This window comes from Physeter macrocephalus, chromosome 2, assembly GCF_002837175.3.
Source record: "Physeter macrocephalus isolate SW-GA chromosome 2, ASM283717v5, whole genome shotgun sequence".
Classification (NCBI taxonomy): domain Eukaryota; kingdom Metazoa; phylum Chordata; class Mammalia; order Artiodactyla; family Physeteridae; genus Physeter; species Physeter macrocephalus.
In genome coordinates this window covers 94,094,090-94,112,411 of record NC_041215.1, presented here as the reverse complement: position 1 = coordinate 94,112,411, position 18,322 = coordinate 94,094,090, and the positions used below count along the sequence as shown (strand labels likewise).

Genomic DNA, 18,322 nt, shown 5'->3' with positions numbered 1-18,322 from the left:
TAAAATGCTCCCCAAGAGATCTAAACCTCAATTTCCTTGTCTGTAAGATGGGTACAATCATCATGCTTACTTCATGGTTTACTGTGAGAATTAAATGAATTAGTATATGTAAAGTATTTAGAGGAGTGTCAGGTACATAGCAAGTGCTCAGTGTTACCTATTATTATTGTTTATTATTATAAGTAGGTTATATTTGCTAAACTCAAGAGATGCTGGTTTCTACCACTGTTTTAATTTGCAGAGAGGCATATCCTTTCTAGGGAAAAGAATACTCCCTGTTACTCCCTCTGTCCAGCACTATGTGATCTGTGATATTAAATTAGTAAATTCTAGATTATGTGGTGAGAATTAAGTGAAAGAAAGTGAATTGGATGGCTTTAAAGGATTTTTTGAGTAAATGTGGCAAAGGCAAATGATTCTCATATCTACTATTGTGATCTTTCTCGGGCTACCAGTCAGGTAGTTCTCTTTTCCTTGGATGGTGCTGACAATCAATCTCTCTTTTTCTTCCTTCATTCCTTTCTCTCTTCCTTCCTTCCCTCCTTCCCTCCCTCCCTCCCTTCCTTCCTTCCTTCTTTCCTTCCTGCCTTCCTTCCTCCCCTGAGTAAGGGCAACTCCCTTCCAAGGAGGGTGTAATCTCCCTCAACAGCCTTTCCACCCCTAAGACAGCCTCAGATATTTCTAATTTATTATGATTAAGTATTGTATTAGCTTGCTAGGATTGCTGTAGCAAAATACCACAAACTGGGTAGCTTAGAACAGCAGAAATTTGTTTGTCTCACAGTTCTGGAGGTTAGAAGTCTGAAATCAAAATGTCAACAGGGTTGCGGCCTTCTGAAGGCTGTGAAGGAGACTCTGTTCCATGCCTCTGTCCCAGCTTCTGGTGGTTTGCTAGCAATCTTTGGTGTTCCTTGGTTTGCAGATCTCTGCCTTCATCTTCAGGTGGCATGCTTCTTCTTGTGTGTCTATGTCCAAATTTACCCTTTTTATAAGGATACCAGTTATATTGGATTAAGGGCCTACTCTACTCCAGTATGACCTCATCTTAATTACATTTGCAATAACCCTATTCCAAAAAAGGTCACATTTTGAGGTACTGGGGATTAGGACTTCAACATAGGAATTTTGCATGGGGGGCGTGCAGGGGAGGATGACAATCCAACCCATAGCAATCATGATCCTCAGATCCCATTTTTAAATGCTCACATGCAATGGGACCTGTTCCTTGGGTTTGTGCCTTACTTAAAAAATACATAAAGAAAAATTCACCAACCAAAAATAAACAAATGAACCCACCCACTGCCAGCCAGGCATTTTAAAGCTCAGTTGACAAGTTGATTGAGATAGGCTTCATTTCATAAACACAGGTTCAGAAATGACATTCTCTTACGTTCTTACAAGGATCTAACACCCAGTAAGTTGTAGTGTGAAAAGTAAGTTCTAAAACAAGAATGAGTAAACAGATAAAAGAGAAAAGAACCAAATTTGAAAATTTTCAGATTTTATATAATCTACTTGCTAGGAAACTATAGGAGTGCCACCCATCCTGTATTCTGTGGAATTGTTCCAATCTTACCACGAAAATCTTACATTCTGTAAACTTAACTTTCATATCTGAAAAGTTTCATATCTTAACTTTCATATCTAGTACATGCTTAGTATGTACTAGAGTGGTAAAACAAGTTAATGGTTGATGATGACTTATATTACTACCTCTTTTTTGCCTGGCACATAGTGTAAAGTGTGGAAGGTCTACTGATGAATAACTGAAGATATTTTTAGTAGTTGCCTTTTACAGCATATAACATTTAAAAGTAAATAACCTTTAATTGGCTATTTTTTTAAAAGGTAGAGACGAGGGCTTCCCTGGTGGTGCAGTGGTTGAGAGTCCGCCTGCCGATGCAGGGGACGCGGGTTCGTGCCCCGGTCTGGGAAGATCCCACATGCCGCGGAGCGGCTAGGCCCGTGAGCCATGGCCGCTGAGCCTGCGCGTCCGGAGCCTGTGCTCCGCAACGGGAGAGGCCACAACAGTGAGAGGCCCGCGTACCGCAAAAAAAAAAAAAAAAGGTAGAAATGAGATAAGTGTTTTGGTTCGATAGCCGGGCTTACTCTGATATATGTCTGTTTTTAATAAAATTTAAATACAGATACATTTGGAAGCACAGTTATAATGGGAAATTAACAAATTAAGTTTTTTATCCTTTTATCCAATTTATAATCTTTAACACTCATTAAAAATTACTGGAAACAGGTGCTTTTTTTTCCTGAGGAGACATCTTACTCTGAGACATCTTACTATGACACGCAATTTTTAGAATTTTTGATGTTTGATACCTATCACTTAAAACAGTATATCTGAAAACTATGCAACATTTTTCTCACTAGTAATAATAGGCTGGAGAATCTCACAAAGCAGTAAAACCCTATTAAGTCATAGCTACTACATGGACTACTAATTTCTAAAACTCTGTACTTTTTGGTTTAAACTGAAAACAGTATTTTGAGACCAAGCTTGTATTTTCATAAACAGTTTAACTAAATTAAATTTCAAAAGGTTGGATTCCACTTTTTTGAAGGCTTCTATGATACTGTATACTAGATATAGTATCTAAGCCTTCTATGATACTAGAAAACTGAATTTTTGACCTTTTGATTCATGAATTTATTCTCATGGTCACTGATTAGTAGAGCAAACACAAACTCAAGATATTCTTATGCTCACAATAAAAGACAAGTTTTCAGAATCAGTTCAGATCTTAATTTATTTCTATTTGTTGGAATAGATTTCATTCCCTTTATGAAGGCAAAAAGCCATTGAAATACACTTCTTCAGAAATGCTAGCAACATCACAGGTACTGACGAAAAATCCGAAGGGTTATTAGTCCTTTTCTTTGAATTATACACAGCATTTTAATTAAATTATGTAATTAACATTAACAAATTAATTAACATTGCCTTAATTCAGCTCTATCAGTGGTAACTAAAAGCACCAATTTTATGTCTAGTTATAGCCAAGGAATATCAACAAAACACTGAGTTTTAACAAGCCCTGAAAATGGTTCTGATACTACAGTAATTTTGAGGATAGCAAAAGCCATTTTCATCCTATTTCTTTTTCCTTGCTCACAGAATCCCTATTTAGATATTAGTTGGAGAGCCAATGATCTCAGGGAAAGTGCTTCTAGTTTCTGGCCTAGGAGTGAGCAGGAAACCCAGTTCTGACCAATGGAGTATAAGGGACAATTCCCTAGGGGTCTCCTGTGGAATATTTTCCTCTCTAATAAGAGACAGGGTACTCAGAGAAGCTCTCTGCCCTGTGCCACTAGCTACATCTGTTCTTGAACATGGTCATGGGAGGACATGATGCTTGGGACTCCTCCAACAATCTTGCCAGCCAGAAAAGTCCAAGAGACTCTCAGAGACTCTAAACCTGACATCATAGGGCCACTGAGCCAACATACCTGCAACAACCTTTCTCCAAACTGTAGGGGGGAAAAAAACCCTCATTTATTTAAGCCACTATTGGGTAGTATTCTGAGTATTTTGACTTGGCAGCTGAAAGCATTACTAACTGATATAACCAGGCATTTGTAACATATAGTACATTACCAAAGCATACACATGGGATTCTTAATGGCATCCATTTGCCCATTCATTCATTCATTCCATCAACAAACATTTCTTATGCAGCTGCCATGTGATAATCACTGTGCTAGACACCAGAAACACAATGTTAAGCAAGACAGACACGTCTTCCTGCAGTTTGGGTGAAATGGCATGAGTTATTCAACTCAGTGGCTAACGTATAAACCCCCCTTCTCACCCCTGCTTTTAGGACAGGTTGTGTGTATGTGATTTACACCCCACTTCCTGTTTGTGAAGTTATCCAGGAAGTTTGGCCAGTCAGCACTGCCCAATTCCTTAAAAGATCAGGAGGAAGCTTGGTCCAAAATTTTTCAACAATTTCTAACCCCTAGATTAGGACTTTAATATGTAAACATGAAGATTTAAAGGAGGAATGATTGAAGACAATGAAATTGTAGAGGATGGAGATCAAGTAAGCATGAACTTAACTTTTGGGGACTCTAATCAGGGTTCTTTTCTGAAAGTTTGAAAATGAACTTTTAAGGCAAATAAAACACTGAGTGTAAACAAATGGAATATTTTTTCAGATAGGGAGTGATGATAAATTCATGTTACAAAATCAAAACACAGATTGAGGAAATGTGGAGATCAGTGAAGAGATGGCTCTAACAGGTTTCTAAGGTGTCTGTCTCCAAGTTCTGATGAAGTAATTGACATTTGAGGCTCACCATGTACCAGGCAGTATGTCTGTTGCATCTCATTTATGCCCTACATTGACTATGGAAAGAGACATTACTGTCTCCATTTTACCAAAAAGGAAGCTGAGGTCCAGAGAGTTAGGTAACCTCATCACATAGTTAATAAGAAGTAGAGTTGATTGAACTCAGGTTTGTCTAGTGTGGAACAGCGTGTCCTCCTGCTATGCCTTACTACTTCCTTAAAGACAAAGAGGCAAGCCACTATCATCTTCTACAAATTATCCTTTTGTCCCAAAGTTGGAGACTGAATCTTGGATCCGTGGACCATTAGGTTAATTCCATCTGGCATTTAGAGTCTTGTTCTTGGGAATAGTTTAAAAAACAGTGTCTAACTTCTTAACAGCAGAGCCAGCAATTAAAATTTAAGTTCAAAGGATCTGGACTAAATATCAGAAGGATCTTCTTTCCTCTTTAAATTTCAAAATAAATGGATTTCAGTAGAGACGTTTCCTTTCCTTTGAGGAGGTGATAGTTATACAGGGATAATTTGAACGGTATTTATACCCAGAGTTGACCTGGATATATATAGACAAAGGGAAATTTATCAGAGAGATGTTTTGACCAATAATCCTTATAAACACCCCAGAAATGGTTACCCACGCTTTTGTTTGTTGAGCCGTCAGTTTATATATAAGGCTAGACTTTCAGGTTTAGTTGTGGAAGCCTAACTGTCTTTTTACAGACATGAAAGTATTTTGAACTGGAAGTATCAAAACAACTATTTTGATCTTTTTCTACATGAAGATAATAGCTACTTTATCTGACCAAAAGGCATAGTTAGGGAACTTCTGGGACTTTTGTTCCATGGGGTCTTTATATACTACTATGGTTTGCAAAGCAGTTTGGAACAAATGGCATTGATGAGCCAAGCAGTCTCTGAAATAGTGAACAGGAGAAATCAGGAGAGTTGTCATGTATTGGGTGGGCCAAAAAGTGCCTTCGGTTTTTTTAAGTAAAAATAAAAGACACATTTTTCATTTTCACCAAGGACTTTATTTAACAACGTAGTCACCCTTTTGTTCCACTACCTTCTGCCATTTTTCAGGCAGCTTCATAATTCCATCTTCCCAAAACTTTTTATCTTTTTGAGCAAAGAACTGTTCCAGGTACCTTTTGCAGTCTTCCAGGGAATTGAAATTTTTTCCATTAAGAGAATTTTGTAAAGACCGAAATAAATGGAAATGCGAAGGTGCAATGTCTGGTGAATACAGCGGATGAATCAGAACTTCCCAGCCAAGCTGTGACAGTTTTTGCCTGGCCATCAAAGAAACATGCGGTCTTGCGTTATCCTGATGGAAGATTATGTGTTTTCTGTTGACTAATTCTGGATGCTTTTTGTCGAGTGCCACTTTCAGTTGGTCTAATTGGGAGCAGTACTTGTTGGAATTAAACGTTTCGTTTTCCGGAAGGAGCTCGTAATAGAGGACTCCCGTCCAATCCCACCATATACACAACATCACCTTCTTTGGATGAACACCAGCCTTTGGTGTGGTTGGTGGTGGTTCATTTCGCTTGCCCCATGATCTCTTCCGTTCCACATTATTGTACAGTATCCACTTTTCCATCTCCCGTCACAATTTGTTTTTTTTTGTTTGTTTGTTTTGTTTTTTTTTTTTTTTTTTTTTTGTGGTATGCGGGCCTCCCTCTGCTGCGGCCTTTCCCGTTGCGGAGCACAGGCTCCGGACGCGCAGGCTCACACAATTTGTTTTTAAAATGGAATGTTTTCATTACGTTTAAGTAGAGAATCGCATGTGGAAATACGGTCAAGAAGTTTTTTCTCGCTTAACTTATGTGGAACCCAAACATCAAAGCGATTCACATAACCAAGCGGATGCAAATGATTTTCAAAGCTTGATTTGGATGTTTTGAGTATGTCAGCTATCTCCTGTGTGGTATAACGTTGATTGTTCTCAATTATTGTTTCGATTTGATTGCTATCAACTTCAACTGGTCTACCCGACGGTGGAGCATCGTCCAGCGAGAAATCTCCAGCACGAAACTTCACAGACCACTTTTGACACGTTCCATCAGTCACAGCACCTTCTCCATACACTGCACAAATCTTTTTTTGCATTTCAGTTGTGTTTTTATCTTTCTTGAAACAATAAAGCATAGTATGCCAAAAATGTTGCTTTTTTTCTTCCATCTTCAATATTAAAATGGCTACACAAAAATTCACCAATTTTGATAAGTCTTTTTTTTTAAATGCACGCTGATATGACAGCTGTCACATACAATCTAACAAAATTGTTTCGAATGAAGTTAACGACAATTAAGTGCTACTTTATCCATCTTACGGAAAAAAAAAACGAATGAACTTTTGGCCCACCCAATACTTTTACTTTAAAAAGTGTGAGGGCTTCCCTGGTGGCGCAGTGGTTGAGAATCCGCCTGCCGATGCATGGGATACGGGTTCGTGCCCCGGCCCGGGAGGATCCCACATTCCGCGGAGCGGCTGGGCCCGTGAGCCATAGCCGCTGAGCCTGCGCGTCCGGAGCCTGTGCTCCGCAACAGGAGAGGCCACAACAGTGAGAGGCCTGCATACCGCAAAAAAATTAAAAAAAAATAATAATAAAAAGTGAGAACAGTTTGAAAGAGAAAATATTCCCTGGGGCCATATAGCACAATCAAATAAAGATAAATACCAATGTAATATAATTCATGAGATTTCAGTGAGGAATTATTTCCTAAGTATTTATTTACCAGCTTAGTATAAGCTCACAATAAGTAAATGAATACACTTAATTTGCTATGATTACAGTCTTGTTTGAGCTGGTCAACTACTTAATGAGACTTTTTTTCAGTAGACTGAAGAGATTCCTATGACACAAATATGAACCATTCCTAAACCATTTTATCCTTATTGTTCGACTTTAGCCTAGATGGTCCACCCTATGAAGAGCTGACACAATTAATCATCATTCTACATCAGTCCACTTTACCTTAAAGGGCAATCAATTGCTCATACAAAGGAAAACAAATTAGGCATGTCTAAGTAATCGATACTAAGAAGAAACAACTAAACTCATTTAATGATACCTAGATCTTCATAAACTGATAATTGTAGCCTAGGTGTTTTTCATTTGCAGTTTTAAATTAGTCAAAACATTAATGTCTTCTAATGTGACTTCTTAGGGATGCATCTTAATGCTAAGAACACAAAGTAAATTACTAAAAGTACATACCTTGTGACCACAAGAAATGGGGTGCTGAGCTTGCCACAGCACAGTAATTGGCCATTAATGTCTATCAGAAGGAAAGGGTGGGGATGGAAAAGGGAAGACTCACAGTCAGTGTTGATGGAGGGTCAGGTGAAACTAAGAAAACAATCCTTGAAGAAGCTGAAGTCAGCCTAAGCCGGACTTCCAAAATCAAATGAAAACTAAAAGTTCAAGGACACATTCTTTTAGAGTGATAGCCTTGAAAATATTTTTGTCCACCAGTTCTAGCAGCATATTTTATATATTTTTGAAAACCAATCTTCACATGTAAATGCAATGTTCCTCAGGAAGCAAAACTTCAAATACCCATTGTTACATTTCAGATAGCTGATGGACTAAACAATTCAAAAAAAAAAATTAATTAAGTGAAGAGCACCAAAAGAGTTACCAAACCAAGGTCTCTTACTTGGTGATATTATTTCTAGCTTATGAATATTTGGACCTAGTAGATAAATAAAGTAGTCTAAAAATAAACAAGGATCATATGTTCCTTTAATGAATACCTCAAAATTCCCCAGAGGTATAATAATGAAATCAATTCAAGTGCAATATCAAAGATAGAAAACAACATCCATTTTCCTCTTAAAAAATAATACCATATATGTGGCAGAAAAATTTATTGAGATTTATTTTAAATGCATTATTGCAGCTCAGATTTTTTTTTTTTTTTTTTTTTTTTTTTGCGTTACGCGGGCCTCTCACTGTTGTGGCCTCTCCCGTTGCAGAGCACAGGCTCCGTACACGCAGGCTCAGTGGCCATGGCTCATGGGCCCAGCCGCTCCGCGGCATGTGGGATCCTCCCGGACCGGGGCACGAACCCGTGTCCCCCGCATCGGCAGGCGGGCTCCCAACCACTGCGCCACCAGGGAAGCCCTGCAGCTCAGATTTTTTAAAAGCTTAATTAATTAGTATTTTATGAATCATTGTCCTTGAAGATAATTTACAGTTAGTTCTGTTCAAAGGTTGAAGTGGCATAAACTGATAAAAGGAAACCTTCCTGTGGTTGAAGGACTTAAACCACAGAACGTTTAATCTTTTTGTTTCTGGATATATAGGAAATATGCTCATTATAAAAGTATGTAAGTAATTAACATGCTCATAATACGGAAAATTATTGAGAGGAAAATAAAAATCACTAAAGCTAACTACTGTTATTGAATCACAGACAATTTTGATGAATTTGATCTCAGAGATCAACTAAAGCACTCATTTACAAATAAGAAAACAGACCTTAGATCGAGGTAAAGTTGCCCAAGGACACAAAGCTGCTTATTAGCAACTTTGTCTCCTGATGTCTAATCTGAACCTTGTTTCTGATGTACCATGCTGCCCACTCTCTTCCTCCCTGCTTTTTTGTTCACTTTTATCTTCAGCCCCTTAAGTTCTCCTTAACCCAGTCCCTTTTCCAAACCCATGATATCCTTCATTACAAGCCCCCATCACTCAAAACTTTTCCTACTTCCACAGGGACATGTACTGTGTGTGTGTGTGTGTGTGTGTGTGTGTGTGTGTGTGTGTGTGTGTGTGTACATAGGCAATGGACTTCTGGGATTGACTTGCTGTATGACGTCCATGATCAAAAACCTTCTGCAGTTATTAGAGGATTAAGTAAGAAAACATCAAAGCACATTGTAGACTAAAGAGACCTATGCAAATATTATTATTCTCCTAGGTAGAACATTTTCTAAATATGAAAAATTATTCTCAAAAATGCATTTCTTCTGCCACTATAGAAAAACTCCAATCTCCTATACCTGATACTGAATCTGTATCTATGTTGCTTTCCAAATAGCTTAAAAATAACCTCTTTAATCATGTAAAATCTATACTGATTAAGCCCCCTTTTAAAATTCTATTTCCCTTTAGAGTTCCAAGAAATTCCTTTAGACTATTTTATTTTATTTATTTATTTTTTTGCGGTACGCGGGCCTCTCACTGTTGTGGCCTCTCCCGTTGCGGAGCACAGGCTCCGGGCGCGCAGGCTCAGCGGCCATGGCTCACGGGCCCAGCTGCTGCGCGGCATGTGGGATCTTCCCGGACCGGGGCACGAACCCGTGTCCCCTGCATCGGCAGGCGGACTCTCAACCACTGCGCCACCAGGGAAGCCCTAGACTATTTTTGAGATAGCAAAACATTTTTATAAAGCCCTGACTTTCAATACTGATTACAAAATTCAGCAGTACGCAGTCTAAAAATAAAAACGGAACCCCCCCAAATATTTTATTTTTATTTTAGTCTCCCCTTTTCATACCTAAAAGTATAAAACTGAGCTTTTCACCAACCTATTTAATGTTATTTTATCCATCTCATAGCCACACAGTGCTCTGAAAGGGAGGCTGTACTATCAGCTGGACTTGGGCAGTGGGCACCATGCGAAAGGAATCCAACAGCTCCTGTTATTAGGTGGTTCACACCCCACCAAAGACATGGAATTACCCCCAATTCAAACCCCCACACACAGTTTTACAGTGGCCTCCACCATCAATGCTTAGTTCTAAGTCCCTACTGGTGCCCGAGTCCCTGTCATCTCTAAGGGAGCCAACAGGAAGAAAAAGCCCTGTTTATGCTTATTGGCATCACCTGTGTTGTCCCAAGCTTATTAGGGGGTGACAGGAAGAATAACAAAGTGGAAAGAGCAAGGGCTTTGCAATCAGTCAAGTCTAGGCTTGAACCCTAGCTCTACCCCTCTCTAACTGAGTGACCTTAGGTGAGTTATTTAACCTCTCCGAGTCTCCAGTTTCTTTATGTGTACAATGGGAATAATAATAGTATTACTTCAAAGGGGTGTTGTGAAGATGAGACAAGATAATATCTCATATGCCCCTTGTTTAATATCTGCCACGGTGCTCCACCTACACGGCGCCTTTTGTTGTACATGCAGCTCAATGCAGATAACAACGCAGTGAAACTTTTCTGGTAGACATCCTTGGGAGGACCTTCTTATTGTATTTTTAATTATCCTTAAATGATGAAATAATAACTCTAGTCAGTATTTTCTAATTGCATCCAAGAAGAGGGCTGTGTCCAGGGCACATGATAAAGGTCTTCTTTATCATATTAGGGTCTTCTTTATTACGGGGTCTGTGTGTGCACAAATTCAAGGGACCCAAGATGAGGGATACCATTAGTCAGGATTTTATGGCTGTGAGACACCATTATCTTTTACTATGCTGCACTCATAATTGACATGTTGTAACAATTGGGCATCTTACGAAACTCTTAAGGAACAAATTAACAGTATGGAAGTCATATTTACTGAAATAAAAAACAAACAAACAAAATAGAAGAGCAGGACAACGATCACATCAGTAAAAGACTGGAGAGAGGAGGGAGCTGGAAAACAGGGACTCTTGCACTGGACACATGGACTATGTCACAAAGGGAACATTAAGGAACTCTGAAATTTTTGCTAAGAGTCCAGAATGCAAGCTTCATGCATAAGTGTATGGCCAGCTTAGTGAGAATCATCTTCAAGGTGCTGCTTAGAAAGAGGGATGCAGTGTGGAGTCTCTGAGACAGATGATTAAGGATATGAGCGTGTGTGACCCAGGAACTCTGCTCAGATGGGTGAGGCCCTGTGTGCTGTGAGGGGCTTGCAAGCAAATGGTGCAATTGAAATTGGCCCCAAGAAGATCAATTAAAATGACTGAATACCAGAGAAATCCATCCCTATTTTTTTAGCCTGAGGAAGGCAAGGCTGGGTAAGGCCAATCAAGGTTTGGAGAATGTGAAGGGAATATTGTGGTGATGCTAAGTGTCTGTCTTCTGTTTCTAAAGACAGCATACAAGAGAATGGGCCTTACACATTGTAACATGAGAGAATTAGACAGCAAAAGAAACTACCTGTGGCAAAAGTTGAGAGACTGAAACATTTATTATATGAAATTTGTATGTATTTTCTGGCTGCACATGGAGAAAATAAACAGTAAATTTGGTGCCATGATTTTTGAGTTTTCAGTGAGTGTGATGGACAAGATGTCTCTTTTCCTCTTTCCAAATTCTCTTTCTTTTTTAAAGATTTTCTATCTACATTTATCCCAATGAATACTACTACTGAAAAATGGCAAACTTTCCATATACGAATACATTTATTTTTTTAAGAAATTGAGGTAAACTTCACATAACATAAAATTCACCATTTGAAAGTATACATTTCAGTAATTTTTAGTACATGCACAATGTTGTACAACCATCACCACTGTCTAGTTCCAGAACATTTTCATCATCCCAGAAGGAAACCCCACACCCATTAAGCAGTCTCTACACATCCTCCTCTTCCCCAAACCCCAGCACCTGACAACCACTCATATGCTTTCTGTCTCTATGGATTTGCCTTAGGAATATATTTCTTTTGGAATCTTCTGAATTCTGCATTTAATTTTACAACTAGAGGCTGCAGACTACTGAGTGTATCTCTGTGTGTGTATGAGAGAGACAGAGAGAGAGAGGGAAATGGAGAGAAAGGGAGAGAAATGAGAGGTCAGCATTCATGAGAACCTTTGCAAGGTCAAATCTATTTGAAATATTCAAACAAAATGCAAACGTAGAAGGATACTTATTTTTTAATTAGATGTCCATAACTTAAATTAGGTGTCTGAAGGTAAATTTCTCAAGGATCCAGTAAATTACAGGTTGGAGAATCGTCAAACAGTTCTTGAGATATGCCTGCAGCATTGAGAAAGGCTTTTGGATGGCAACGTGGCTTTATCGCTCCTATGTTAAGCTAAAAAGTTTCAGACCCAGCAGAAGCTCTGTCCTGGATCTGAGCTCTTCCTGTAATAGCTGATGATAACCCTATTATTTTTCTTTAGAGCATGTAGTGGTGACCATTGCTTAATCCGCATTTATTTGTCCTGGTGAGCACATCAGATACAGCAGAGGAAACTTAGGATGCCTGACGGGTAAGTGAAAAAGCAACTTAAAAATAAAATAATAAACCTTTTATTTTGCAACCATAAATACTTACTAATTTTAAATTAAAATGCACATTTTATTCTGGCTGGTTTTTTTAAAGTTAGTTAACCTATTTAACTTAAAAACTTGGAGAATGAACTAGAAAATTGTTTTTAGGGCATCTGTTTATTTTGTAAACTGATTTAAAACTTGCATGGCTTCCTTAGTTATGATTACATTGACGGGAAGGTTGTGTTGTCTGAGTTCTGGATAAAATACATATGACTTTTGAAAGTAATCTTAATTTTCAGCCAGTCAAGTAATTCCTCAGAAGGAGGAATAGCCAGCTGGGTCTTGTGATTTAAGTGGTGCTTTGTAATCTAGACCGTCAAGGCCAGGAGATTACTGTCATTTTGCATTTTGCGTGTATTTTGAGGACTTTTTATTCCATTTTCATTTTCAATTCCTTTCCATTTTATAAGCCCCAACTAATATATCTTGACTTTTCCCATTAATAAGGACTTAGGATTCCCCTGCCAAAGCGCAAACACATTACTAGTTTTGGTGTTATGGATCTTCCTTGTTTTCTTTCCAAATGTTCTTTTCCACAAGCTTCACTATAGTCTCCCACCTGTTCTTTTTGCCACCATTCTCTCAGTTTTGGCTTCTGAGGACTCCTTGGTGACAATGAAAAACAGAGTCTCCACATTACATTTCGAGATATACATGACTTAGCTACTATTCCCACAAACATTTCTCAGACGGTGTGGACCGGAAGTAATTTTTTTTTAACCAACTGCATCTCCTTTAAGCTACCTGGAAGTTGGGGGCAGCACAGCACTCCCCTTATGGCAAGTAAAAATTAATGTAAAGCACTTGGAGGTCCTTGTTGCTGAGATATTCTGTGGCAAATATCATTATCTTTTGTGCCTTGCTTGAGGACCTATCCACAAAATTCATCTCCAGTAAGAGACTGCCATAATGTGGAGGGGTTTGATTCCTCTGTTCCCTCCTTCTGCAGGTGTCTCATATGAGTGTGCCTTGGTTTACTTCTCAAGGACATGTGGATACATGACCCTGTTCTCCAACTTCAGACAACAAACCAAACTTCTCCAGGAGAGGAGAGAAAAGACTTGAAAGTGTTGTGAAAGAAAGGGAAAAAAAGGCTTGAAAAGGACAAAGGCAGTTAACGGCAGTACCTAAACTGTAAATCCCCTATCTCTGACCTCCAGACCACATCCCAACTGAATCCAGCTGCACCCCGCCCCTCAAACTCTGGGGCTCCTGATTGCCAGTCTAGATACAGGGCATATATTCCCGTGTGTCTCCTTTCACTACTGGGTGTCAGTCCGGCCTGTGCTCAGGGTGTGGAATCTCGTTGGAGTTTCAATGTGTAGGATCCAGTACCCCGGTTTTGAGGAGATTGAGAAGGGTAAGGTAACTAGGGGGCTATAGGGACTCCACGGGTTCTGGCACAGAGGTGGTAGGGGTGGAGGTGGAAAAGTCAAGGAAGGTTCAAGTCTGGTGTTCTTCAGAGTCGTTCACTCGCCCCTCCAGGGGGCCACCGAATGGCTTTATCTGGACAGGGACACAACTGGGATAACCGGTATTCCTGGTAACTGCCTGTGCGATACTAAGCCACTTGGAGGAGAGGTGGGGAAGTGAAGTGTGGGTGCGGGCGAGGGCCAGAGGGCGCTGAGAGAGAAGGAAGGTTGGTAAAGGAAACACTTGGGCTGCTTCCTCCGCGTTGCATCTTCAGGAAGGATTTGGAGACCCTAGCTCTGGGCTAGAGCTGGGTGCCTGAGTCGCTGCGGGACTTAACCTTTCCAAGGCTCCGTTTACTCCTCTGAAGAGGGCTGGACTCTGATCTTTGCGCCCCTTCCTGCCCTTTGATTCTGGCTCTTTGAGGGAGGCCCCGCTATGCAGTCCTGGGAAGAAAAGACATTCTCTGCCGCAGGCGGGCCGGAATGGGAAGGCCAGGAAAGCGGCCACTGTGACACGGATTATATTTATTTAGATACCTATATTAAAAATGATTTTCGTTAACAAAACAAAAAAAAGGATGTTCCCCCCACCCCCCAAGCCCGGGCTGGCGCTTTGCACGACGACCGTCGGCGGCCGCCCTCTCCCCGACTGGCCAGGCAGCTGGTGCGAAGAAGGGCGGCTCGGCCCCGGGCTTGCCGCTCGCCTCTCCCCGCCGCCCCGCCGGCTCGGCGCGCGGTCCTGCCCTTCCCGGCCGCCCGACCTCCCCGATGTTTTCTCGCGGCCTCCCGGAGGGCGGAAAACCCGGCGAGCAGAGTTCGTCCGGCGACGGTCCCAGCAGGCCCGCGGGTTGCTCGCGGCCAGTAGGACCCTTGCGCCGCGGGCGGGCGCCAACTCCTGGCAAGGGCGTGGAGGGCGGCAGGGCCTCTGGCCTCGCGCTGCGGGGACGCCCAGATGGCCCTGAGAGGGAGGGGCGGCCGGAGCGGCGGCGGCGGCCGGAGCTCCGCCCCAGGCCTCGTATAAGGGCCAGCCTGAGCCGGGCCCGCGGCGGCGGCGGTAGCACACGCAGGACACCCGACGCGGCTCGGCCGGCCTGTTGAGCCTCCCACCCGCTTCCATAAGGCTTTGCCTTTCCAACTTCAGCTACAGTGTTAGCTAAGTTTGGAAAGAAGACCAAAAGAAGACCCCCGGGCCGTTTTCCTTTTGTTTTCTTGTGTTTTTTTGGTATAGTCGTCGTCGGGGGCTTTTTGCACAGAGCTGCTGTGTTTTCAGCGGTGCTCTCTTCAGTTCCTTGCACTCCTCTTAACAAGCACCTCGGCAGGAGCAGCAGCCGTAGCAGCAGAAGAGCAAGCGGGGGGCGCCTGGTGTCATGACCAGGGCAAGAGAGCAGAACCGCCTGGCAGGATGCTGTGGTGAGTGGACCGAACGCATGTGGCAGAAACAGGTTGCGCAGTGGAGACCGGCACCTCCACGCAGGTTTTGGAGAAATGTGGCTCAGCTGTTAACCAGTGTGATTAGTAGCTCGTTCGACTCATATTTTGTTGGGGGTTTAGGAAGAAAGGCATTTCAAGGTATGGGAAAAGGGGCGTGCACACAGGCAAGGATGGAGAAGCAGACTGGGTAGTTTGGATTATCTTGTCAAAAATAAAATGGAGTTAAAGAATGTTGAAACAAGAGCTTTCTTCACTGTATGTGAAGTTATGCAGTTATTGACCAAGAGATCGTGCTGAATTTTTCATCGACCCATCAATTTCTGGGTGACTTGATGAAATGTACATGGTTTGCCCCACAAAGTAGTTTTTAATAATTATGTTTAATAAGGACAAATGAGTAAGCATTCCAATCTCAGCTCACTCAAGTGACTAAATACGCTTTTTATCTGCCTACTGTGTGTCTTTGCAGGATCCTTAGCAAACTACCTGATCTCTGCAAAATTCCTTCTCTACCTTGGTCATTCTCTATCTACATGGGTAAGTGAAAATCTACAGTAATTCATACAACATGATTGCACAATTTCTTGTTTCCTCTCATTTGGACCAGTTGTATTACGCCATCTTGCAGTTTTGTCATGCAGCTGAAGAAATAAATCAACCAAACATACATGCTCTAACGAAAAAGTTATTTTCACCAAAGATATTTTCCCATAGGTGTTAGTAAATGCTATTAATTATTGAGCTATCATACTTTATGTAGACTGGCAGCTGTCCAAAAACAGGATTAACAAGGACAGGACTATTTGCATTGTTTGTAAATTGTATTTTGCATTACAAGGGTTAATAAGTGGTAATATCTGCTACTAAGAATGGATGGATGTCTCATGGACCTTCTATTTTTTCACATTTTAAGATATTTCTCTGTTTTCTTCTTTTGATAAAATTATAAGTTCCAGCCTGCTGCGCTATGAAAATACAGTAGAATAGTGGAGTGACTGAGTTAGGCTAAAAATAGCATTCTAAGGTTAATTTAAATATAATTGACCCCAAGAACAAATATCTGAGTGATGAAAATTCTGGTCTTTTAAAATGTTATCTGTAGCTAGATATGTGTGGGGCATCTCAGTCTATCTTAAAAACCATCATCCAACGAAAATCATCAACTGACGCATAATTCTCCCTCTGACTTCTTCCATGGTCTTGGAAGAGTCCCAGTGTTTCTGTGGGCCTGGATTCCTCCATCAACACTCCTCAACCCAAAAGAATAATCCCCAAAGGATGCTAGATGTGTATTTAATTAATGATGATTAGAATCTTTTAAATTAAACAATTGGTCTTATTGTTTAAAAGCAATAAACCTGTGTAAATTCTATTCATGCCTCATGTATGATATTTAATTTAAAAGAACCGTAAGTAAGGGGAAAGAATTTTGAGAGTAAATTTTGTGAATGTTATTTTCTTTTTAAACTGGAAACTTCTTTTGTATCGTTCTTAAGACATGAATGCAAACTATTGTATGTGGAAATTTGTACCCATGCCCTTGGGAAATTATTAAGCTAAGTTATCAGCTCTTTAAGAAATAGCAGTTCAAAGATGGCTTTTTTAGAAAGGCCAGCTTCTTTCTCCCCAGAGGCTTAGACAGGGATGACTCTGCAAATACATGTAAACAAGGTGGACTTGGCGTGAGTTTCATTTCCAATAACTGATGATTCTGAGTAGAAATTGAGTGAAACTACCCTTAATTAATTTAAATACAATTAAATTGTTCTTCCAATTTAATTCAGTAAGTATTAAGTATTTTAAAAAACCCAATAAGTGATGGAGATAGTATCTGAAATTCTCACCTTGTGGTCTGGACCTATCTCTTAGGGGAAGAAGGTGCCTAACTTCCAAACACTGATTAAGTTTAAGGTTTTTGCGACCTTTCGTTATTAGGTTGGCAGGTCAGATTTGCCAAAGGAGTGGAACTGTGATTGTTCCAGGAGGATCTTTTTTGTCATGAATGAAAAACACAAGAAAAGTGACAGATGTTTACTCCAGTCTTACAGGAAATTGGGCAAAAGGAGTTTTTGTGGGAAACTTGGATTAAAACAAAACAAAACACAGCAATTGTAGTCGTGTAAGTTTTAGTGGATTTTCACTTATTGCAGAGGAGTGCAAAAGAGGAATGCTAATTCAATCTTTTGAGTTTTGTCTCCTGTTTGACACTATGCCTGATTTTATTACAACAAAAGATGTCTGCTTATTTATTATATATGTATATACATACATATACATACCTACCTATGCATTACCCTACTGACTCTGCCGAATCATGGTTTCCTATACACTGAGTATAGAGGTGTTAGGGTAGAAGGTTATATTGCATTAGGTTTGTGTGAGGTTGAATGCTTTTTATTTCTGACTTCATTTCTTTCTGCCAGTGGATCAATATATTTTACTCTATACTACTGGAATACAAAGTATGGTAAGAAGTGGATCCTGTCATCAAGGAGCTTATAATATAGTGCAGGTTGGGCTTTAAAAAAATATATCTAATTACAAAAGGATAACTAACAGTGTAAGGCAGTGAAAAAGGGTGGCCAGTGCTGATATCTTATGCATTATGCTATGGACCGTCTCCATTTATATGCCATACGTCTGCATGGTGCCAGATCTTACTTCCTTGGGTTTCTGCTCATAGGTCTTTAACTACTTCATGCAAAATGCCACCTTCCTGCTCCACCCTACTGCATTTTTCCTCATAGCATTTATACCACCTGACCTATTCTAGATTTGTTTTTGGTCTCTGTTGACTGGGATGCAAGCAGCATGAAAGCATAAATCTTTTTTTTTTTTTTTTTTTTTTTTTTTGTGGTACGCGGACCTCTCTCACTGTTGTGGCCTCTCCCGTTGCGGATGCGGAGCACAGGCTTCGGACACGCAGGCTCAGCGGCCATGGCTCACGGG

At 40.5% G+C, this 18,322-nt stretch overlaps 1 protein-coding gene across 2 annotated transcripts in view; it reads left to right on the top strand.

Moving 5' to 3' along the window:
- The first annotated feature begins 14,958 nt into the window (after positions 1 to 14,958).
- SLC40A1 (solute carrier family 40 member 1) overlaps positions 14,959 to 18,322 on the top strand; it is a 30,564-nt gene continuing 27,200 nt past the window's right edge. Inside the window, exons 1-2 of one of the 2 annotated variants that reach the window (XM_055089021.1) lie at positions 14,959 to 15,352; positions 15,843 to 15,910. In XM_055089021.1, the coding sequence (XP_054944996.1) occupies positions 15,310 to 15,352; positions 15,843 to 15,910 (111 nt within the window). In that variant the 5' untranslated portion in view covers positions 14,959 to 15,309. The remainder of the gene's footprint in view (positions 15,353 to 15,842; positions 15,911 to 18,322) is intronic. The other variant, XM_007115001.3, reaches the window with a different exon arrangement.